The sequence below is a fragment of the Taeniopygia guttata genome, chromosome 8, assembly GCF_048771995.1.
Source record: "Taeniopygia guttata chromosome 8, bTaeGut7.mat, whole genome shotgun sequence".
Lineage (NCBI taxonomy): Eukaryota > Metazoa > Chordata > Aves > Passeriformes > Estrildidae > Taeniopygia > Taeniopygia guttata.
The window spans coordinates 17922654-17947498 of record NC_133033.1 but is presented as its reverse complement, the minus strand read 5'-3'; the positions used below and the strand labels follow the sequence as shown (position 1 = coordinate 17947498).

Genomic DNA, 24845 nt, shown 5'->3' with positions numbered 1-24845 from the left:
TGTAAGATCTGTCAGGAGTCTACTTTTGTAAGCAGGGAAGCGTGTGCAGCCTCATACTTGTGGCTCCAACCACTGTAATTAGCTCACGTCAGGTTGCCACTGAAAATTGGAGGAATCAAAAGGAAGGATGTGCTCTCTGCAGATGCTCCTGGGCAGGGCCATGTGCTGGACTTCATGAGATAGCACCTGTTTGGGGCTATTAAATGTGTAGGGTTGGTAATGTGGTACATGGCATTGTAGGTACTGAAAATATGAGTGAGAAGAGACTTAGAAGCTGAAATGTGATACAGTTCTCATTTATTACTTTCCAATAAAACCTCTGCCTCTTATTACTTGTAATTCTTACTTTGTTCTTGCTATTCTCTTTTAGGTAGATAATAGTCTATATTTTCTTTATAAATTTCCATGTGTGATTTTAGGAGTAGATCTGAACCTCAGGCATCACCAATAGTTCCCCTAAATGTTCATACATGACAGTGATTATTTCTTTTTCTCGGGCACTGAATCCAAATGAAAAGACTGTGAAGGTGTTTTGGGGGAAAAAAGTCACCTGAGACAAGACAGTTTTGTTAGCACAGAATACTGGGGGATATTCTTCCACTTAGGAAATAAGTTTATTTTCAAGCTATAAGAGAACACTGGGAAAAAAAAAACCAAAACAAACCATAAAATCCCTACTGTTTTTAAATTTTCATTATTCCCTCTGAGATCCTGGCTTTCCTGTGAACAGTCATGGCAAAAATGTAATTTTTGTTTTTACTTATTTTTTGTTGTAAACCACTGCTTCTGTCAAAAAGTATGGGCTTAATTTTAAATATGAATCCTAAAACTAATCAATATTAAATAAACATGTTATCTTAATTAACAGCTCTTTGAAACATCACAGATCATGTTCCTCCTCTTTTGTACACTCCCAGCAGAATTTTCAAATTTCATTAGTAACACTTGATGTAACCTAACTCAACTACTTATGAATCTAAGTCAGCTGCCCTTGTTGTCTTACAACTTTCCCCAATGAAAAATTCAGTTTGTTTTAAAGCTCAGTTGTGCAGATTTCTGATGTACTTTGGATTGTGACTGCAACTGTGAAAATCCTTATCATGTTGTCAGTGTCTGAGCTGCTGGGTTGTTTTTTTTGTTTTAGTTGGTTTATGAAAAGCATGAAATTGACAAGATACAGTTTCTAGATAAATTCCAGTTGCTTTAAATTTTTCTCGTATATAATTTCTTAGGTGGATTTTTCATAAATTTTGCTTTTAAAAAATTAAAGTCCTTTAAAAAAAGATTTCTGTTTATTTCTGGAGCCCTCAATTTATCTTGAATATTCAAATAGGACACAGAACAGATTTTGTTTCATTAACATTTGACCTATACAGCTATATAAGATTTTTCCCTATTTAAAACATTATGGTATAGGAGAGAGACTCTTTTTCCCTGTCAGAGGGGAATTAAAGCGTGGGCAGTAATGATTGTGTGTGCTTAATGAAGAGTTTAGTCTTATATTTATGCCAGAGGTGAGCCCAAATGGGCACCTGCAGGCAAGGCAGGCACTTCATCATACACTTCCCTTCCCACCAGACTGCCATCCTGCAAACAGCAGCCAGAGGGGTGGGTGGGTGGGTGGGCAGTCTGCAGGTAGGTGGGCTCATTGTAGAGACTCATCAGAGCAAAACAATGGAAATAATGATGATGATACATGGTATTTCCTTTTAAATTAATAGAATGTAACCTCACCATGTCAGATTTTCTCCATACTTGCCTTACTTTCCAAAGTGTGTTTCCCTCCCTTCTGAAGATACTAAATATCTCCTCCTTCTTATGTAGATAATTTGGGAGTTTACAGTTTCCAGCAATTGTGTGTATTGGACAATTTTTCTACACCAGGCTTTTCAGTATTTATTTGAAATGAATGAGTCATTAACCCTCAGAATTATGGGAAAGTTCAAGAGAAGTGTTAAAATGAGGGGGTGGCAGATTAAGCCAACCCTAGATATTAATGAGACAGTAAAACTTGTTTGGAAAACAAGAAGATTAAAATCAAATGTCACATTGCCTGTCAATCAAAGTTTCATGTGAAATGAAAGTTATATGTAAGAGGGCCAAATAAACAAGAGCACAGCCAGATATTTCTCTGTTCTCCTCTCCTCGTGTTTCCTTTGAACACAGACTAGAGACTTCTATTAAGTTCTCTGATAGCTTTTCTGATGTAACCTTTTAGCTGCTGCAATACAGTTTCTTGTTGCGTTTTTTTTCCAAACATCATCCTTCTAAGAAGTTCTTCATGCAGGAGTTTCTGGGCTGATTTCTCTGCTAATCTTACCTCAAATGTATCAACCTCAGAATTTCAACCTGTGAGTCCAGAACAAATTATTTCATTTTAGTCTTAAATGGAAATTAGAATTGTCACTTGAACTGGATATTGACCAGAGGAGTAGTTAACATTCATTTAACAGTAAATAGCACTGTATGCAACTGTATGTATGTTGTGTGTTTAGGTGCCCCCACACACCCTGAAGAATCCTGTTAGATTTTATTTTACCTAAAAAAATGAACCTCAGGAAATATTCTAGAGGGAGCAGCAGCTAGAAGCAGAATCTGGACTTGAAAGGTGCTCTGTGTAATGAAAAAGAATGGCAATTACACAGAATAGCTTTGGGGAGCTGGGGCCAGTCGGTGCATTGGCAAGAGAATCTGCATTGTGGGATAACTAAAGCTGGAGGTTCCCTGGGCCATTCTCTCAGTTCTGCAGAACTTCCCCACATCCTGAAAGTCTCCTCCCAGTTACCTCTGGGACAGAGAGTAGTTCTGGCTTCCTTTCACTGTCCTGAAGTTGCATGGTAAGAGATTCCAGGGTCTGGATTTGATGTGTCCTGGATTCCTGAAGTCATCTGGAATATTGTGTTCATACACTGCCACACTGGAGTGTAAATTCATGCACTGATGTCTTTCCTACCTCTAAAGAGTCAAAATGCTTCTGTCATTTGTATTAACAGTAAATAACAACTTCATTCCTCAGACGTCGAGAGCAAGTATGTCTGACAGTTTTGTGGTTGGCTCTGTGTGACTTCGTTGTCACTGTGTCGCACGACAGAGAGAAAGCACATGGATAGACCTTCTTTAAAACCCAGGGATATAATAGATGAGTTTGTTCACTGTTTCTTGTCCCCAGTGGAGTCTGCAGCTGTATTTCATTCTCTAGCTCCTGGCAGACAGCTGGTAGTTCCCATATGCAGGCTGTGCAGTTCATGTCTAGAGTCACAGGAATGTACACTATTACAATAATGTATGTATGCTCTTTCCAGGTTCTGATTGCCAGCATCATGTGCAGCTATAGCAGGGAGGACTGGACTGAACTTTCAAAAATGGCTCAGGTAATGGTTTCCTAAATCTGTTTCCACATATTTTTTTTTAATTCTCCTTGAAAACAAGAGCTGCGGTAAGGAATTTCTTGAAAGAAATAGATTCAAAGTAAAAAATGAGAGTTTAAAACATGTCCATTATAATTTCTTTATTCTGTGTTTTCATTAAAATGATGGAAATGTAAATTTAAAGGAAATCTTTTCCATAAAAATGGTCCCTTGGATTTTTAAGCAGTACCTGGAAAGCCTTTAGTCTTTGAATCTATATACTTTTTATTTGCATTTTAAGCAAACTGTATATTATGACAGATGCCCTGATAAAATTTAATTCTACCTTTGAGAACCCAACTTGATCTTACCTTGCCTAGAGGCACACTAGTTTGACAGCACCAGAAGAAATTTTGAATATAAAACTCTTGAATATTTAAAGTATAAAGGGCTCATTTAATGCTATTCTAGTTTTAATACAGACTTTCAAAAATGATAGCTGAGAAAGTCAGCATATATAATAGCAGTCACCAGGCTTTCTATAATATAAATCCAATCTTACAGAAATGCAAACAGACTATGCATCTGAAATTTCTATTCAATTTGAGGAAAAAACTATTTAATAACATGTACCTGTGTCCATAGGGAGTAGTATAAGAAATACCTATCAGGACTGCGGTAATTTCATTCAGAAATTAGTATCTATATCTGAATATAGGAAAGGTGTCTACAACTGAATGGAAAGCAAAGTTATTACATTTAAATTAAAGCATGTTTTCCACATAAAGTATCTAGAGGAAATTAAAAGCATAGTATTAACAAATTTAAGTAAAGAAAAAAATCTTTATTGTTATTGCTAGCACTACCTCAGATTTAAATGTTTAAATTATAAATATGCTTTTATATATGTATGGGTAGACGTGTGAATATTTTGAATTTGTGTTTTCATATGGCAGACTGTTTGGACATCACTGTTGCTTTACTCAGTGTCCTAAGCCCTCCTGTGGTTATGTAGGGTGACACTTCTCAATTTTCTTTGAGCATTTTTAACCTGTGAGGAAAAAAAGTCACTTTGGGGACTTAGGGAAGTGAAATTCAACATTTTCAGTAGCTAGCTTGGTGATCTTCAACACTATTTCAATTTATACCTATATTTACCTAATTGACCATGAAATCATATTTTGAGATCTATGCTTGACAGAAGCAGTGCCACTTTTAAACTGATCAGGATGAATGGCTTTACTGTGCCATTTGCTCCTGTTTTCTTAATCGGGTGGTACTGCTGCCCAGTTTTAAGACGCGTATTTCCAATGCATGCTTGTATTTATGTTACCCCTTTAGAAAAGGAGTGGTTCTTTAAATGCAGGCAATGGTGTGTAACCTATGTGATAGAACATTCTTCTGGGAAGTAGTTATTGGTGTCTGCCCTGTGGAGAGCAGCCCAAGTTTGGGGCGCCCTGGAATGCACAGCTGAAGAGCAGGGCTGTTTAATCGCACGTAGGATCCTGCCTAGGAGGTAATAGATGTGGCTTTCACAAGAGCAGAAGCCCCAGAAGGTACCACAGTGTCTCAGCAGGAGGACGACCTATTCATCCAAAAGGTCAGCTTGTCAGGGAGGCCGACAGCCCCGGCGTGGCCAGGCTGGCGGGGCTGGCCGGAGCGGGGAGGCTTCCTGCCAGTGATGGATGGCTTCTCCCTGCTCACGCACTTTGGGAGCTGCTGAACCATGGCCACACAGCAGGCAAAGTTACTCCAGCTCAATAAGCAAAACAAAATGCAGATGCAGAACAAAACCCTAGTTAGAGCCTCTGGAAAGCAACAGGAGGGATGCTCGTGTCAGGCTGGAGCAGTTCAGAAAGGAAGAGGAGCGTGTCTGTGTGCTGCCCTCGGACAGCTCGGCTCCTTCCCCTTTTAATTGTAACTAATGGAGGACGATGAACAGGAATTAGCTTGAGTAATATCTTTGTTTGGATTTTTTTTTTTATTGACCTCTTGTTCTTCAGAAATAAATTTACTTCATGACGAAAGCTATGGCACAGTACAGGTGCCTGCAGAAAATCTGGAGACTGAATCCATTAGAGCAAAAAGGAAACATTTATTACTGAGTTACAGTTCTTCAGAGCGCAGCAACACCTGTGTAACACTGCCTGCCAAAGCTCTTAGTGCTGCTCTTAGGCCCTGTAATTGCATTTAATTTTTTAACATTTTCCAGAACCAACTCTTTATTCTGCTCAAATCTTTTTACTTTGTTTTTTGCTCTGATTCCTTGAGAATCTTTGGAAACACCATCAGGTTTTGAAGTTTTTATCTCTAATGATCAACATGTTTCTTTTCTAGGGTATTATAACCATAGCTTTTTCTCTTAAAAAAGAAAAATTAGTCAAATGTCTGAAGAAATCTATGTAACATGAACAGTAAATGCTACAGGAAAGAATACGTTACTTGAAATGAGTTTTTAACTTTTTTTCCTTCCATATGTTTCATAGGTTGCTGGTGCTGATGCACTGGAGTTAAATTTATCATGTCCTCATGGTATGGGGGAGCGAGGCATGGGACTGGCCTGTGGGCAGGTAGGACTGTAACCACAATCTATTTAATGTCTCTCCAGCAGTCTGCACTGCCACACTGATAGTCACACCTCAGGGGGAAAGACACAAGCTGCAGATTACCAGCTTGAGATTTTTAGGTTGAATGTGTTTAAATATTTATTGATGAGAGAAAAAAAAAAGAAGCTGAGAATGTACAAAATGCTTGGTTTTTCTGAGAACAAAAATGCATTATGTATTTGACAATACATGATGAAAACAAATATTTCAAAAAAGCACTTTGAATTTGTTGATTTCCATTTCAGTGCCTTGTAGATGTCTTTTAACACAAGCTAGTAATTACTGCATATATCAGTAATGATTTTGAAGGACATGAGATATGCACACATTTCATTTCACAATTTTAAACATATGAACCTAACTGTATTTCAGAATCACAGAAGAGTCCATACATTCTGGTAGTACCATGTGCAGATAACACCTTCTCTTGTAGGAGCCTGTGTTCTGTTACCTATACATTTGGTGGTTTATAGGGTTGAGATTAGAATTATCCATGCCTGATGTCTCTGCTGTGTAGAAATCTGTTGCAGAGTTCATGAGTACATCCCATGACTTCAGTTAGGAGAATGTCTGTTGTTTCGCCCATGGAAAGAAAATATACACAAACCTTAATTCTCATTCTAATACCTTTTTTAAGTTTGTAGATTTTTGCTTGTTTTGGTCATGGCTTGAAAATCGGTTTGGCTTTGAAAAATGCCCAACTATGGTGAATTTAAAGCCTCTAAAAAATCTTGGTTCACAGTCTACCAGGAGGGATTTTTGATTTCCCATCTTAATACATTTTGGGGACAGGGAGAAGAAGAGGAGGAAGGGGATGCAGAGCGGGAATCATGATTATATATCCTAAAGCTGACATATTATTATTCACCTGGCCCCTTTGTAGAGAGCTAGTAAGCATCTTAATTCATCCTCCCTTGCTTAGTTAAACACAAAACTCATAAGGCCTGAGGTGAAGTTAGGTAAACCATTCACTTTCTAAAACCAGTGGGGCACTAGGAGCTGTAATCTGTGCAACACTACAAATGGACACACTTCAAGTATAGCTTTATCACCCTGGGTATTTTGTTGTTTTCTGTGAACAAAATAATGTCAATCTAGTCCATGTTGTATATTATTATTATTTTTAATGAAAGTAGTCTGGATGCGTTTTATGGACAGTGGTCGTTTACTGAAATTGTGATTAAAAATGGGAGGGAATCATAAAAGCACTCTAGGATAACACTAGCAAAACAGTAGTAGTTATTTTCTTTTTTTTTTTTTTTCCCTGAATTGCATTCAACAACAAATTGCTATTTTAGCCATCTTTATAATGTCTTGAAGAAATTTTCTCCCTTCAGTCTGCAGAGCATAACTCAGTAGTTTGGCATGTCCCTGCCTTAGAAATCAGGACTCTGTGGAAGGTGCAGTCTGGTCAGGGAGAGCCCTGGAGGTTCCAAACTGAAACAGGCTCCTTTCAAGCATGAGTTTTCTTAATTTTTTTAGGTATGTGTTATTTCCAGCTCCCAGTGGTTGGAGTAATGTATGCATGTGAAGTTGCTTAGATATGTAGTCAATAGGGAGCTGTCTGGCTACATGAGTTTTTACATACCTTTCAGCTATTGTAAAATCAGAGAAGCAAATGCAAAATCTGAGCACTCAGGGCTATCATGTGGATTTGTGACTCTCCATGGAGGAGATCAGATCCATGAAGAAAGAGGATTACTTTACATATACATGTATGTTTTATAATAATAACATTTATGTCTTCCCCACACAGTATGGATATTCTTTGGAATCTTTAATATACACTACTCTTGCTTAAACATTTTCCTGTGTTTTCTTATCTGTCTTATCAAAATGAGAGCTCAGAAAAGAATCAACTTCTTTAGATGAATAAATGAATAAAACAAGCCATGTTTAGAGAGCCAGATCCTGATTTTCTTCCTCAGAGTTGGAATTAAATTATAGTGATTTTAAATGTAGATTATTGAAGCAAAGGATGGGGATAAACTGGATTAAGTAGTGATATGTGCAACAAGATTTATCAGTAACCCTTCAGGAGGCTTTCATGTACAGTGGCCCCTGGAGACTCCATCAGAACATACAGAAGTGCTAGATAGTATTTTGGTATTTTAGTATTATTTTTTTCTTCCCCTCAGAGCTGAAGTCAAATAGGTCATACATGGGTGGTGTGAGGAAGACAGGGCTCAGATATGCTCTGGAAAAAAACACCACTCAATATCTGGAAGTCAGGACATGAGGCTTTGAGAGGCAGAGCAGCTTTCCTGGTTGTACAGTGAAGCAGGTTTTCTTAAATCTTTTTGATAACATAATCCACGCCTTTATAGGAATTTTTTTTTCAAGGATTAGGTCTCTTTCATGCCTAAGCACATTAAATCCTCAGGAAACTACAGAAATTGCTGAGATGAAGAATAATGGTAGAAAAATGTGTATTTTTTACTATTTGTAATGTCTAACATGTTCTGCCTTTTTGTTGTTGTTTTAAAAAATGGAAAGGAAAGGTTAATTACACTGTCTACTTTTTCTTCTCATTCCAATTCTTATGGTGTGCCCATAGGGTAAGTGTAGAAATCTGGGAGCATCAGATTTGTTTTTTCTCTATCCTGTTTTATTGTCTAGTATCAAATGCTTTCACTGTTTTATATCAACCACAAATTAAAAAAGATCCTGGTATATCCAAATCATATATATAAAAGTCAGTACTAAGTCCGGCTGTTTGTTTTATACTGAATTACAGTTCTCAGCTTTTATTTGATTTTAATTCCAAGTCATTAGTGCAGACACTCTGGCGCCCAAACAGCGTAGCTAGCCAGAGGGTAATATTAAGAGGTATCTGTACTGCTGCCAATAAGTTACTTAAAGCTGGTTCTGTATAAAATGTCAATTATATTTACTAATGCTGATTAATGATAATAAAATTAAGGTTTGTGTTCTTTTGTAACAATCTGCAATGGTATAAAAGTGGATATCGTTAAAAATTGTAATAGAATTTGTCATTAAGTTTACCAACACTGATGCACAGATTTTCCTTGAATCAGATAACCTATGTGTACAAAACATTTAATAGTAAACATAAAGACAACATGGTGAACAGCAGATCATTATAAAATGAAAGTCACTTCCCCACTATAGTTCAATCCTGTATTAATCTTAACATATTATGAAAATAATAATCAAGCATGTGAGATGGTAGCACTAATATTTCAATCCCTAACTTGTGATGCACTTTTTGTATTTGTGGTGCACTTTTTGTCCTTCACTGGAAACCATGCCAAGATGTTTTAATTTTTTCTTTCTTACTTATCTTCTAAAAAGTGGCATTGAATATTCAGAATTATTAATGTCATGTGAAACCAACAAATTTAAGTGTTTGTTTTTTTGATTTTGGTCTAAAGGTCAACAAGTCTCTCCAACTGCTCTGCCAAGAATGTATAGTTAAATTGAGTCAGTAATCTGGGCTCACTTTGCGTTCCTGCTAGGATGAAACCCCACGTCTAAGAGCTGTTTCTTGGGAATCTCCCAAGAAACATTAGAACAAGATTGATTAGGACAAGAGATACCCAAAGTCTTCAAAATTATCAGTGAGTCTCCTTGGCCCAGTGGACAGTGAAAAACAACAGAGGGAAGGAAAGAGCAGCTTACAACTACCTGAAGGGACATATCCCTTAAAGATGCTGCAAGAGTAGCTACAAATAGAAGATTATTCTCTGTTATGTCAGATGATAGAGCAAGGGGCAAATTGCAGGCTGAATGTTTAAAATTGTGCATTAGGAAAAGAATTCCCTAACAAGGTGATGCAGATGAGGAGTATATTGTCCGGTGGAGCTGTGTACTCCCCATCTCTGGAGATTTTAGTGCTCAGGCAGGCAAAGCTGTGGTCAACCTCACTGGTGGTGGTGTTAGTGCCAGTCCAAGTGGGACCTTCCAGTACCTGCCCTCCTGGAGTCGATTCAGACAACCATTTTGTGGATTCACCCTGTTCAATTCCTAACCAAAGGCACTGTATTCTTTGTACCAAGATTAGAAAATGAGTACTGTATAAAAGGACTTAGTTGTTCACTTGAAGTGAGATAATCAGTATGTACAAGGTCTCAAGTCAAAAGCTAATCTCATATTCAAAGATCTTAGCCTTAGTACTATAAGCAAATATTGCAAAAGTTAATAGCATCCTCGTGTATAACTATTTCTCATTAATTAGTCATACCTTCTAACCCCCAAAATAGAAAAAATCTTTGCCTATCTCAGCATTTCAGCTCTAGCTTTGGGGAATTATTTGAGGTTTTTTTAGTTTATATTGAAGAAGGAATGTATATGTCTCTTGTGAGCGCTGAAATCCAGATTCTGGTGGTTTAACTACTCAGATCATATGTAAAATGAACTTGCTTTGTGGTTTTTTCTTAACTTTATTTTCATTTTGCTTCACTTGTACTTGCTACAGTGTCTGCTGCTGGCTGTGCTTGTGTTTATTGCCTGCAATTAGGAGGCAAGTTTCATAAAAGCCTACATTGCCTCATTCAGAGGACAACAAATCTGTCAAAAAACAAAAAGAAAAAAAACCCCAAAGCCCTGGTTACTCTGCGAAGATGAGAGCTGACTGCATGGCACAATTAGATTTGCTCTGCTGTACCTTGGAAATGGGAAAGATGAGGCTGCTTTTTAATTGAAGTGCACAGCATAGCACGCTAATTCGCTGTTGCTCTGCCAGCAAGGAGCTTGAAGTATTTTAAATAAATGATGCCCCAAACAGAATTTGATTATATCTGCGTTCATGTGACATTCTACTATCAGCCTACAATAATATGCTAGTTAAGTAAAATTCATTGAGTCCTGCAGGCAGTATTAGTTCTCGTTCTTCTCTTCTGTATCAGTTATTGCAACAAATTAATGCAAAGTACAGCAGAGTGGTGCTACACTGGGCTGTAGCAGCAGTGTGGACACTGTCACCCAAAATCCAGTATAAACCAGCGTGAGCGAGGTTCGTGCTGGTGTTTGCGGTGGAGTTTCAGGATTCGTAGATCTTGTTTTTCTCTTGCATTGGCTGCTGTCATCTATTTTGGCTGGTTCTTCACAATATAATGCTAGCTGATCTCAGTGTCTTTGCATCTGCCACTGCCCTCTCTTGCTTTGGGGCATGTCTTAACTAAATAAACTCTTTCAGTCATGGTTTCTCAGAGTCCAAACTTTTTCAAAGGCGCTGTAAATTCTATAAAACTGGATAACTGGGGAGAGGAGGGGAATTGCCTGCTGCTCAAGCAAATGGCGATGAAGAGGAGCCTTGGTAGTTCAACTGTGGGAAAAGCTCAACAGAAGAAAGAAACTCAATTCCTGAGAAACAAACATTCCTTGGCTGAGGCAGTGATGCTGTTACTCTGTGTGCGGGGATGTGCTGCACTGGGCATTGTTTGGCTGGGAGGGAATCTAGGATGTGCAGGGAGAAGGGATGCTGCTGATTGCCTGCTACAACTCCTACAGGATGTAGACATAAACGCACTTTTTCACAGGTCAGGAGATGTGTTTTGTGGACTTATCTTCATGGTATCGCACTGATCATGGTCCAGCATCATCCTTTATGATAATTCGGTTTTGTTGTTTTTTTGGATTGGTTTTTAATCTTCTCTGTTGTCAGATGTCTCTTTCTTCTCTTTTTCTATTTCTTCAGTCTTCAAAACTCTCCTCATAAATGAAAGCCTTTTTCTGAGTTCCTTTCAAAGTAAAAACTGATTCATGAGCTATTTCACTGGAAATCTGAGCAGGAGAACTTGCTGGTTTTGTGGTCACCCCTGTGTAGGTGACATCATTCACCTTCCTCCAGTACCTGAGAATTCATTTCTTTTCTGTTATCATTGCATGATTCAGGTGTAATTAAATGTTGTGATCTAAATTGATTTCTTGTATGCATCCTTTATGTCCTCATGTATTCTGTCTTTTAAAAGGAGACAATACTTAATAGTGAGGTACAATAGTTAATTGGTGTTTTGTCTGAAGAATTCTGCTTTTTATACACTCAAGGAGAAATGAATTGAAATGCAAAGTTTAATAAATTCATCATGAGAACTCTATTCTGTAATTTCAATATTGTGGTTTGACAACATTTAATTCACTGTTATTGCTTTGAAGGATTTCTAATTGAATTACTCAAAAGACAAAATGGAAAATAAAAAGGGATTATAAATTCTGCAGTAATGTTAACAGCCATACCAACTTGCTGAAAGTTTTTAATTACATGCTATGGCTGTTAATAAGGTTTGAAATACTGTTTATGTGTAGTGACTTATATTTATGTAAGGAAAGCATTCTCTACAGAATGTATTTCCTTAGCAAATGTAAAAGTGATTGTGTTTCCTTGAAAATGATGAAGACATGAAAGCTATTTGGGTTTACCCTTAATTTTAAATCTTACTGTGATGGAAGCGTTTCTGTTGAAATTCACATTATGGGTGACAGATGTCACAGAGAAGGTTAGTTTGGTCACAGTATCAGTGACCTGGCACTGTTTTGGTGTTTTAATGACACTTCAAGATTTTGACTGTTTTAATGACATTTCAGTGGCCTAACAGCAATAAAGTATATGGTGAGTGCTTCCCATAAAGGAACAACCCTTTATTTTTTTCTTTTAAATCAAATAGCAACCTGTACTTGTTCTTGAAATTGTATTTTAATACCCTGAGATGTTTTTTAGTTTTCCCTGATAAGAGGGAAATGTAGAAAACTTGAGCAAATGCCCAGGCCCTTTGCATATGTGATTGCACTGTGAGGCATTGCAGTTTTTTGTAGCCATGATATCTGTTAAACAGGATTTGCCGGAAACAAAGTGATCACCAACAAATAACTGTGCAGGTAAAATAAAATATTTTAAGATTGTTTATCTTGGTGCACATTAGTAATTTTTTTCTTTCTGAGGTTGCAGTTTTATGCCAGTGTTTGATAAAGTTAATTAGCAATATATTAACTAGTCTCTTCACTGCCTACATGAGAGTTTTCAGGATTAGACTAATATTTCTTTAAATTTTACCTCAGCTCCTAGGAAATATAGTTTGCTGGGAAGCTTGCTCCTTACAGTAGCGAAATCTGAATACATGCCCACTTGGTGACCATTTTAAAACTGAGTGGCAAATTCTTCTCAGAGCATAAGTTTTAAATTCTCTAGTTTTGTGTTTCAAAGGTTTATGCTTTCCTCAATTATTTAGTATTTTCTGACTTACTGTTATAGGAAAGGACAGAGCTTGCCTGGCTGACCACAAGAGAAAGCTATTTGTAGCTGCAGCTTTCATATATTCGAGTTCTGTACTTCCCTTTAGAATATTTCACGTATGATGTAAACCTAATCAAACCCTTATGCCTTCTAGCAGATGACCTCTGCATGAACCAAAGTGCTGAAATATTATTTAATCATGCTGCATACCACTTTTTACAATGCTATGAGAAACGTTGTTTTGGCTGGCTAGAAACAACCAATATAAAATATTTTGTTCTGTCAGGGGTAAAAAGGCATTTTTATTAGTCAACACTTTACGTAGACCAGCACTGTTAAATAAATCTTTCCAGTCAATGTGTCCAAGAAGTTTACTAATGGTAAATGTGCAGTTTTGTATTTTTCACTTGGAATATTTAAGCCCAGTTGATATTGGAACAAATAATTTGGTAATTTGTACTGCCAACTGTGCATAAACATTTCAGGTCCACTATTAGTGGTCTTTAGTCTTGAAACCAAAGGAAATAATCTGAGTTAAATGCCTTTTATATTGCATTAAAATCAATAGCTGTAAGTACTCATCCCCAAGGTTTTAACAGATATATCATAATGAAACAAAAGGACTATTTTCCCTATCATGTAAGGTAACTATAAGCAAATATAAAATATCTTCTAGTTAATTTTTAAATTAGAAAGTTTTCTAACAGAGATGTTTCTTCTGGTTGCTTAGAATAGCATTTTTAAATTAAACATAGGTCAAACAAAACCCAAACATTCAGAATAAGGAAACACACTATGGCTCAGCCACCTTGACAGAGAGAGGAATCAGTTTTTATAACAAATTCAGTTATTTTGCTCTTTGTGCTGGGGAGAAAACAAAAAGCTTTTCTGTAATTCGAAAAAGGAGTAATTACAAAGCTGACTAAAGGCAATAACCAACCTTTCAAGTCTCAGTTGTACTTGATCTTGATGTCCCTCTAATTGTTGTTCTTACTCCCAACATAAATATATGTTTTTTACTTTCCTGTACTGGTCAATCAAAAATCTCCAGCTCATTTTTGACCTTGTCTGCACATAGGTTTTCAGTTATGAGGTGCAGCATTATCCAGAAGGGGTGTAGGAGTGCCATGCTGCTAATAAGATGTCCAAAGAGGATCTCCCACACAGCACTTTGATAAATGTATTCTTGAGTTTGGATGCTGACCTATGTTAAAATTGGTAGCTTTTAGATTAGATAAGTGAAAACCCATTGGAGTGGGTTCTTTATATTTGGCTTATTTTTGTCTGTTTTTTGACATACGTAAAGCATCATTTGTTTGTGCAGCTCCAGTGAGTACTACAATAAATAAATACTGTAACAAGGTACTTTTCCAATTCTTTTTTTAAATAAAGTTAGGCAATCAAAGGTTATTTGTCTTGGGCTTTTAACATCTTTCAAAGGTTGTAATTAAAGAGCTGACATAGGGAGAAATAGTTGTGATACCGAAAGAGAATAAGAAAGAAAAAGGAGAAATGGATCTGCTAAAATTGAAAAATTTCTTGCAATTCTGATTCTGCAGAAACCCTTTATGTGTCTTTTAAGATTTATGTTGTTATATGGCTTTGAATTTAAAGTTTCTTTTTTATGTAAACCAATTTGTTCTTTCAGTTTTTCAAAGCAGTATGAGAAGAGCCTGTGACTCCTTTGAGAAGTAGGAGCCCCAGTCTTTTGTTGGCTTTTCTCAATGCCTGCTGTTATCTCTCTCCATATCGACAAGGTCTCAGAGTTATGACTTCTCAGTTCAGCCGTGCCCAAAACCTGGTCCAAATCCAGAGTGACTTGATTTAGCCCAGTGACACGTTGGTATCACTGGAAGAAAAGGAGAATCTCAATTAGGCTCCCCCAAGTGGAACTTGCAGTGACAGATCTGAAGGAGTAGCTGATCAAATTTTGACACCTTGCTTGCAGCTTTACTTTAAATTAATAAAGTCCAAGCATCTAGGAATGGAGCAAAGTGACAGGAGTTTTTTAGTTCTTAAAACTTATCACAGGAAAAAGAAAGTTCAGGCAGGTCTCTCAATTCTCACTTAGATTTTTACCTTAGCAGAAACATTATGAATCGGGAGTCATTACTGTCTGTAAGGTTTAGGTTTTTTTTAAATTAAATTTAAAGATAAATATATGTCTTTACATGGTCTTCAAGTGGTAATGTTTTTGCTTAATGGATAAATCTATAGCCAAAAAAACGAATGTAGTCTGAAAAATGAACGGGATTTTCCAAGCTATACTTCTACATCTTAATATGCAATATTTTGTAAGAAAAAATGTGCTTGTTTCACTAGTAGGACATGCTTATTTATGTAAGTCATATGATATCTTCTCAGTTTAAAAATATTACAGTTTTTGTTCCAATTATAAGGAGGATATTTTGCTGTGTAAAAACAACATAAATGTCTTCATTTACTCAGTAGACTTGTTTCAAAATACTTTTTTTAAAGAAAGGAGCATTTTAGAGTGTGTAAGTGAGTAGAAAATAAGTATGTCCTTGAATTAAATCAGTGAACAATAGTCACAGTGCACATTGTTGCTATGGTAGTTTAGTGAAATGGTAACTATGTGGAATTTGCTTAATTTTTCTCATCTGAATCTCTGATCTTTTAGAAATGCTTCCAAAAACCCCACCTCTACAACCTCCCTTCACATTGAAAAGACCTCTTGTTTAAAAGTGCAAATTAATTAGTAAAAGGTGAAGGTGTAAGTGGGATGAAACATTTTTATTCTCCTAGGAAAAAAATTGAAATTATTTATGTTTGGATTAATTGCTATCCTGAATAGGATTTTCCTGTACCATTTTATAGGAGATATTTAATGAGATTTTGAAGTTTGGGAGGTTGGTTCTTTTGGGTATTTTTTTGGCTAAAGTAGTACATCTTGGATCTTATGACAAAAAGCAATACGGTATTGACTGGAAAGAGTCCTGAATTCTATCATTATCTCTAAAAGTTTATTGTGTGGCATTGGTTTCACATCATGGATTCTTGCTGGAGGGATATAAGCTCTCAACCAGCAGCTACATTTTTGTGAGGCTGTCCAGGCTAACCCAAAGCCTCTGATGTAATTTAGGCCAGTTTTTTTAATTTTTCCCTAATATATATAGATAGCTTCACATACAACAGTGAAAACTGTTATTCCTGCCTTAGGTTAAACTGCTTCATTTCTTTCTTTTTGACAGCTGCGGTCAATAGATGTTGACCAAAAGCTGTCAAATTTCCTGAGAAATGAGGAAGAATTTTTTACTCCAGATGAGAAGCTGAGAGTTATTCATCTTCTATCCTGGGAAATCCTTCCCTTATTTTGACAGGCTTTAAACAAATTCCTAGCTTTAATTAAGTTTGAAATGGGACAAATGCACAACCTAAACTGCTCCTTTCTAGGATGCAGGAAGGCAGTAAAACTAACCATGAGATTCTGCAATGGTGAGTCTTGCTACAGATTGACTGTAATTTTGTGTTTAGCTACTGTGGAAATTGGAAATTTTCTGTAGGTTTAGAGAGAGACAGTTTTATGGAGACAATGCTGGCCTCTCATACAAGGAAGAAGAAGAGACAGTGGTGTAAAGGATAAATAGTAAAATACACACACACACACATATGTAGATATATAAGTGGTGAAAGCTACAGATACTGATGTGCAATGCTTTAAGGTGGAATTCCCATACTTTTACTTTTTCTTCATATTTTAATGAATAGCAAAGAAAGTTGGGTGTGAGCTATTAATAAATAACACAGAGATGGGTTTTTCCTGTTAGTAGGGTTGGGTTTTTTTTGTTTTTTGGGGTTTTTTTAAGTTATGATTTTCTAATGGTTTTTCTAATGGTTTTCTGGACAAGAAATACAGGATCAACATATTTAAACTAACAGCTTGTTAGGCTCATTACATTCTCATTACATTTATGGGATCTCTGTAAAAGATGCAGATTCACAGGTACACATTGAACCAAGTAGAGTGGATTGAATATGTGACAGGTCTATACAAATTATCATTGCTCACTTTCTAAAGCTGCTCCAAATGCGTCCTCCCCCTGCTACATCATTCTTGTAATCATAAAAGCTCTCCCTCCTTTTCCCATAGCTATGGGTACTATTTTGAAAAATCTATCTACTGCTCAGAAGAAGTTAACTGTAGAGCATGTTTTCATGTAAAAAATTCCTCCAATGCTAATAGATCCAACAGGAATACAAGATTTCTTTCCAAAGAGCCAGTACAGAAAGAAAATCTGCCATGAGAAGGATGCACTGTTGTTGCACTTGCCCACTCTTGCCTATCTGTACATAATAAAAAAGACAAAATAAGTCCCCTGTAACTTACTATCAGCAGTTAAAAGTGCAAAAATATTGACATAATGCATTGTTTAGCCATAAAACTCATAGGCAACAAAAATATGTCAGAGTAGTCTTGTGGCCACCAAAGTTTTGACATGTATGAGGAAGATTAGACTCACTTTTTGCATTAAACGCAATAAAGTATTTTAATTTCTGAAACTTTGTTGTTTAGGTCATTGTAGTCAATGATATATGAGATTTAAGGACTTTACATGCAAGGTCTTACTGCACCTTGCAACAATCTTTGTACCATCTAGGACTTCCCATCATCACCGTCAGGATAACGGGCCAGTACAAATCATCAGCATGACGTGTGCTGATAAATCCAATAGGTCTATGTAAAGAAGCCTTCATACACATATAAAGTCAGGATTTTGTCTGAGAAAAGTTGTGTTCATTCTTTCCACAATTGTACGAGTCCTTGTCCTGTTCTTAGTGAGACAGAACTGCCACCATTATTTAGGGACAGCCTGAAGATTGCAAGATATGGTCCATGTTCTGTAGTACTAATTAGACATGATCAACTGATGTGCTCTACTGAGTGTTGACCTTTCTTATGAAGTTCTTAGGGAAAATTCCTAACAGGTTTGGGTTTACTTTATGGCATCTTTCAGACTGCTATTTGTATTCTCTCTATATGTATGCACACATGTAGATGTACATGCACTCACACACGTGTGCTTCCCAAGGAGTGTTTGCACAGTTAAAAAACATATTTTTTACCCTAAAGTAGTTGTAACTCTACCTTTTACATAATTCAAATGCTCTGAAAATCTATTTCAATCCAAGTATTAAAAATATTTCTGTTGTTAATGTGTAAAGTATGCCATGGTTTAAGGTAGTCCAGAGAATTAAGTGCAGTTTTCTGCCAGACAAACCTTTTCAAGTCCTTACGCAAATGACTTTTGCAAAACTGGGCACCAAAGCAAGGTGAATTGTGGAGGTGCACCTCAGGCTATCTGACTCTCATCTCTCCATTTATTGAACAGGTATAATTGTAATAAATACCTCAGAGAGGTGTTCTGGATAAAAGATTCTGCAGTAACAGGGTAGTGCAAAAATGAGAGCCCTGAAAGAACACTGAAAATAGGTCACAATAAAAATTTCCAAAATCTGCAGCTAGACATTTCTGTGGTAATCTCATCATGGTTTTGTTTCTTTCCATGAAACACAAGGAGAGGTGACCTACTCTGTGCACAGCATTTTCACGCTGCTTTTTAAACATGCAGGATGTATCTGCCTTGGGGCTGATAGGACAGGGGATTCATCTCATTACAGATGCCAAATGCAATCAGTAGACAACTTGCTGCTTTAATTTCTGAGGACTTATACTCATAGTTATGGTTGTAGTTAAGCTTATCATGTGATCATTTAGAAAAAAAAAGGTGAATAGCTGTTTTTCCTCTAGTATATCTACCCATTGGCAATGAGTAGTTAGGATTAAAAGCTTCATCTAGCCCAAGGCTATAATGAATATTCAGGAAAAATGATTCTGTACTGTTGCTTAGGGAAGTAAAAAGACAACCCCTGTAACATTCAAATCTCCTGTGCCTTTGGAATAAACAAGCATTATTTGATTAACAGGAAGACAGAAGACATGCTGATGTACAGCTTACACCAAAAGAGAGTTTATATGGTATTAAATTTCCAACAGATTCTTGTAGGTACAGAGCATGAATCAATATTATGTCTTAGCCAATGATAATTTTACCAGCTTTTATTTAGATGGTATTTGTTAAAAAAAAATTAAAATACAGCAGATAAACAGAGTGCACTGGCAATGGATGTTACAGTCCATTGGAGCATTTGTTCATTCTTCTGGATAGACACACAGTGCAAAATTATGCTACACATTCTGTTACAATCACATTGTATCATTATTAATGAGAGAACCAACAAACCCAGTTATGTGTAATGAAAGAAGGTAATTTTTAGCAACATGGTAGACTCTGAACCAAAAGCAGTGAAATTGTCTACTAAATTAAAATTTTATTTAGTTCATATTGTTGGTTTTGTGAATACAAATGCCCAGCTGTTTTTACAGCTCGTAACATCTTACATATCAAGCCTTTTAGAAAATATTTCTTGACTATGCAGGTTTAGTCAACCACTTTATCAATGAAAAAAGCTGCAGGCACTTTCATGAACTTAGATTGGGGTAAAAAATGGTATTTGTGTTGTATTAGCACTGACAGTTTGTTTTATAATGTGATTTACGGGCCTCAAGATTCATTATTTCACAAGTTACATGCTTATCCTTGAATGTTTTATAAATCCACGAAAGCGAATCGGAAAAAGCGATTTGTGAATTGGGGTCAGTCTTTCAGAAATCCAAGTAGGAGGGAGGTCCTCAATCAGTCAAATGAATTAGGCAAAATGAAGCTTGTACATAACCTCTTCAAAACTAGTTCTTGGTATCATGCTACTCACTTTGCTAAATTTGTCCTTGAGTTTAAAAGTTTGCTGAATGGGTCAACTTAATATTCTCAGAAATATAAAGTTTTAAGCTGCATTTCTTTAGTCAATGATTGCATTTAAAAGTGAATTCTCTATTTCTAATCACTTTAGCGTTTCTCAAAAATGTGTTTGGTGTTACTGCTGGGAGGGGAGAGAGGGTGGGCTGAGGTGGCACTCTGGTGTTCACTGCTGCACCAGGAGGAACCTGAGCAGGAGGGTCTGGAGGCAGAGCAAGGAGAGGAGGAGGAGGAGGATGGTGAAAAAATGGATCATCTGCATGTTCCAGCACAACTCCGTTGTAGGATTTGCATTGTAAAGGGAAGCAGCAGGATACATCACTGTGTGTTTTTTGGGTGTGGCCCAAGGGTAAACTGACATTTTTAAAGTTAACCAGCATTGTCTTTGTACGAGATTTATTTAATGTGCAAATTAATTGTATAAAACAGTATCTCCATACTAAACCTTCAGAAAAATAACCTTCAGAAATACCTGTTTCCGTTCAGAATTGTCAAGTTTAATGGGAATTCTAAGTTGTTTTCTATAAAATTTATTACCTTTCTAATTTCTATCATTAACTGTCACACTATGCAACAAAGCACTGTTTTAACTTCTGTTTCGTTTTTTCAGTGTTTACTCACTAAACAGTCTCTTTTTTCCCCTAGAATATTAAGTGAAATAGGATGAAAGATATTACCTCCTTCACTTGAATTTTTGAATTATTTTCCTATTAATTTACCCGTGATTTTATGGGGACCAAAAATGGGCAGTTTTCCAAGGCTGATACAAGTGAGCCTTTTGAAAGGGCTTTTTCTAGTCATGTGCTGTGCAATCAGATATTTAAACTGTTTACTAGCATGAGGAATAGAAGACCATTCCATTACATTAATTGCATTAATCTTGGTGTGTGAGAAGTAGAACTGATTGAAAATAAAGATCTTTACTTACTTTCAGGGGGAAAAAACCCAAACAATTATTGTTTATTACAAAAGACAAGTTAAATTGTCTTAGGTAGGATGAAAACTGGGTTATGAAAGACATCTTCCAAAATTTTATTCAGTGTGGTTTAAAATAATTGTATTTTTTAAGTCATTAGTGTGTGTTAGAATAAGAATTTTTATGGCAGCACTATAAGCACAACGAAGTCAGCATAATGAGTTATGTGGTGCCAACATCCTGAACATTATCACAAGGATTTCTAAGGAGAAGAATTAACATAAAGGATATACAATTCATGTCTTCTAGAGGGTCTCTCATTTCTGCGCTGGGCCTCAAGGAAATTCAAAACAGAAATGAAAGTCAAAGCTGTAACTACTTTCATACTGCCAGTGCAGCATTTCATACATATTTCATGGCAGCTGCATGGGCGGGAGATCACCGCTTTTATTGGGATGCCAGAGCTAAGTGTTAGGATTTTACTATTCATATCAAGCACTATGTACTTTCTAGGAACACAGCCTGTGGGGGCTTTGTTTGTATTTAACCATTGGTGTAAAAAGAAAAAACAAGGGGATATTTCCTGTGTGTTCACTAGACTGTCAACTTTGGCGTCCACTGGATTGTTTTAAATTAATTTCATTTAGTCTCATCCCATTCTCAGTTACTACATAGCAATGCAGCTTTCTGAGTTTTTACAATATCCAAATGGGGGAAGATTATTCATATATGACAGATTTAATTATCTGAGAGAGTTAGTAAATGTAAATAATTGCTGCAGTACTGATTAGCCTAGCCACAGGTAATTCTTGTGCTAAATTATGTAATGGCACCATTCAATTTTTAGCCAGAACATGCACCAGCTTTACATGCATCAGTATTGTAAATTTTAAGGTACTTGTTGAAGAGTATTATGAATTGCCCACAGAAAAATAAAACAAGAGTTACATTGAGCAAGAACCCTTGTACGTGCCAGATGCAGGTGTGAGTTCCACTGAGCTGTCCTCAGTGGAAAGGGTAGTTGATTACTGTCTACATGAGATGTATTCCATAAGAGAAGTAAATGACTGGAAATCAGGAAAAGCCAACACTTGAAGACTTCTATTTCTGGCTTTAACAGAGAAGATTTTGATCTTTCATTTACACTATGGCTATCCCAAGTTATTCTCAGAGTTCAGAAATGCTGAATTGCATTCTGATAGCTCTGCAACCTTGATTCATCTGTGTTCTGATCAAGGCATGATCAGACAATGCTTCAGATTCACATGATTTCATAGGATACTGCTTGTTTTTAATGTAGCTTGCATAGAGTGAGTCATTAAAACTGAAAATTAATTTTTAAAAAAATGGGTAAAATGGTCTCTGTCATCCAAAATGGTATTTTCCTCTCTCGGGAAAAGGAATATTTTGTGATATCTTTGTCTTATGAAAAAAAAATTTCCTTTTTTTCACAAATTAACCTTTCTGTAGTGGGTTTCCAATTACTTGGTGTGTCTGAAATAAGTTAACTAATGAGATAAAGTTCAGTTCTGGTGCTCAATTTTACAATATTGCAGCATAGACACTTAGAGCAAAGTTTTCTATTTCCTTAATATAAATTTTTTTCATATTACTTTTAATTATGTTCTATATTTATCTGGCCTATTTGAACAGGATCCAGAGCTGGTACGGAACATCTGTCGCTGGGTTAGACAAGCTGTTCACATTCCTTTCTTTGCCAAACTGACCCCAAATGTTACTGATATTGTGAAAATTGCAATGGCTGCGCAGGAAGGTGAGTGACTCCAATGCACAAATTGTGCAGATTTACTAATTTGCTGCATGGGGTAAGATTGGAACATTGCTGGAATAACAGAAAACAGCAGAAACTAATATGAAAATATTTTGTTTGATATATTTAGAATAAGCACAGTGATCAAAGGTTTCCTAATTTTGTTCATATGTCTGGAACAGAGCAATATATGAAGCAAAATCACATTAGACTGTTAACAATAAATTCTATAATGTTTCCCTGCATGCTCTTCTGTCATATTTATATGTTTACCATACCACTGTAAATGTCTCTGTTCCTATAGTTAGTAATGAAAATGTTGTGTATGTTCTGAGAAAACAAAAATACGCTACTTGAAGGTATATATGTCTTTTCCTTAGAGCTTATTGTACAATGTGGCAGCAAGTAAGTTTGCAAGTAGGTGTATTAATCCATCATTTAGAACCATGGTAATTGTTTATTTGTCACGTTGCTTCTTTTGTCTTGCTGCACAGAAGCTTGGAGGAGGCAGCCACTGTTTTGGGGTACCTTCAGGTGTTGAGCAACTGCTGTAGCAGATTCTGTCCCACACAGCTGAAGGGCAAAGATCTGCCTGTCAGCCCCAGCATTTCCACATGCTGTCTCATAGCTCTTACAGCTCTTTCAGCTGATGCAGCCTGCCTTGAAGATAGTGCTAAATTTGTTAGCCCAGGATCAGTCATAAAGACCTTTCTGTGCATCCCCTTGCAGTTTGTTGCTTTTGCTCTCCAGTTGTTTATTTGAATTTCTAGTTATTTAGAGTTTCACAGGTTTTCTTTAGTACTTTATCCCCTCGTGTTCTTTTACACATGATTTTAAAAAGTGACTGACCTTTTCTTTCACAGGTGGTGCAGATGGTGTTACAGCCACCAACACTGTGTCAGGACTGATGGGACTGAAAGCAGACAGCACACCTTGGCCAGCAGTTGGTCGAGGACTGAGGACCACATATGGTGGCATGTCAGGTAGGTGTTGCCCTTTTTGATGCGTGGTACTTCCTTGGAGGCTTTCAAAACATCAGGAGGTCCTTGTAGTGGGCTAGAATATCATGTCTGCAGTCGCACCGAGTCCTTAAAGCTCACTGCTGGTCAATGTTTCTAAGTCATGACAGATGGAACAGATTAAGTGTGAAGGCTCTTGGGTTGCCCTTTCCTTAATGGTAAAGCACTGCATCAGAATACTGTGATAGGGTCACTGGAGAGGGAAGGAAATCTCTTCCCTCGTGACCCTCGCTTTTCCTCAAATTTTTCATCCTGTCACAATTGTCAGGCCCCACGTTAGACAGAGGCTAATGAAAGGGCATCGCAGGGGGAAATATCAACAATCCAAATGCAGTGTATGTTTCATAGCCCAATATCCACCCTTCCTTGCTCCTTCCCACCAAGTGCACCTTTTCCAGAGAGGTTATTTCCTCTTCTTCCCGCTGTGGATAAAAATGATAGACAGTATTAGGCAAATGTATGCATATTTTCGTAGCCTATTTCTCAGGATATACAACATCTTGTGTAGCCCATATTTTCAACTCCTTCTTCACAGTTTAATTTTCAAACCAGCTGCAAAACTTTTACACTCCAGTTCAGTGCCGGTGCACACTAATGTATTAATCTATTGACCCTGTGAACTCTGTTGCTGTGACAACACAAACTTAGCCATGCAAAGACAATACTGTGAGTTTCTTGGCTTTACTGGTATGGAGATTAGTCTCCTTGGTGATAAAGATAGCAGTAAATATACATAAAAGAAGTAATAGCATCCTCCCAATTGAGTCAAATGTTATTCTATAGGACCTGCCTCCTATGTCACCCCAAAATAGCAATCAGAGGAGACCAGACAGGTAAAAATATGCTTTATTTTATGTGACTGGTGTTATCCTTAGAGAACCATAGGAAATGTAGCAAAAGATGACTTTTAAACAAACTTTAATTCAGAGGAGTGTATTCAGTGGCAAACTGCGTTATTGCCTTAGATAACTACATAGAATTTGGAATTTTTTAAAGATGCTGAAAAGTAAGAAGGTGATAACAATCAGAAAAAATCATTATGCCTATCGCATAATGGTTTCACAGTGACAGTCCAATAAGATGTTATATTTTAATATTATGCAAAATGGGAAGAAGAGGGGAACAAGAAGAGAACAGCTACAGCCCATTTCAATTTCT

At 36.7% G+C, this 24845-nt stretch overlaps 1 protein-coding gene across 14 annotated transcripts in view; it reads left to right on the top strand.

The window, feature by feature from the left end:
- Nucleotides 1-24845, top strand: part of DPYD (dihydropyrimidine dehydrogenase) — a 438624-nt gene that overhangs the window by 286548 nt on the left and 127231 nt on the right. For all 14 annotated transcript variants that reach the window (XR_005981107.2, XR_004368573.3, XR_012057143.1 and 11 more), the window contains 4 exons: nt 3303-3371; nt 5834-5917; nt 22551-22671; nt 23532-23651. Coding sequence is in view for 11 of the 14 variants with exons in the window: in XM_072932831.1 (XP_072788932.1) it covers nt 3303-3371; nt 5834-5917; nt 22551-22671; nt 23532-23651 (394 nt within the window). In the remaining 3 variants the exon portion in view is untranslated. The remainder of the gene's footprint in view (nt 1-3302; nt 3372-5833; nt 5918-22550; nt 22672-23531; nt 23652-24845) is intronic.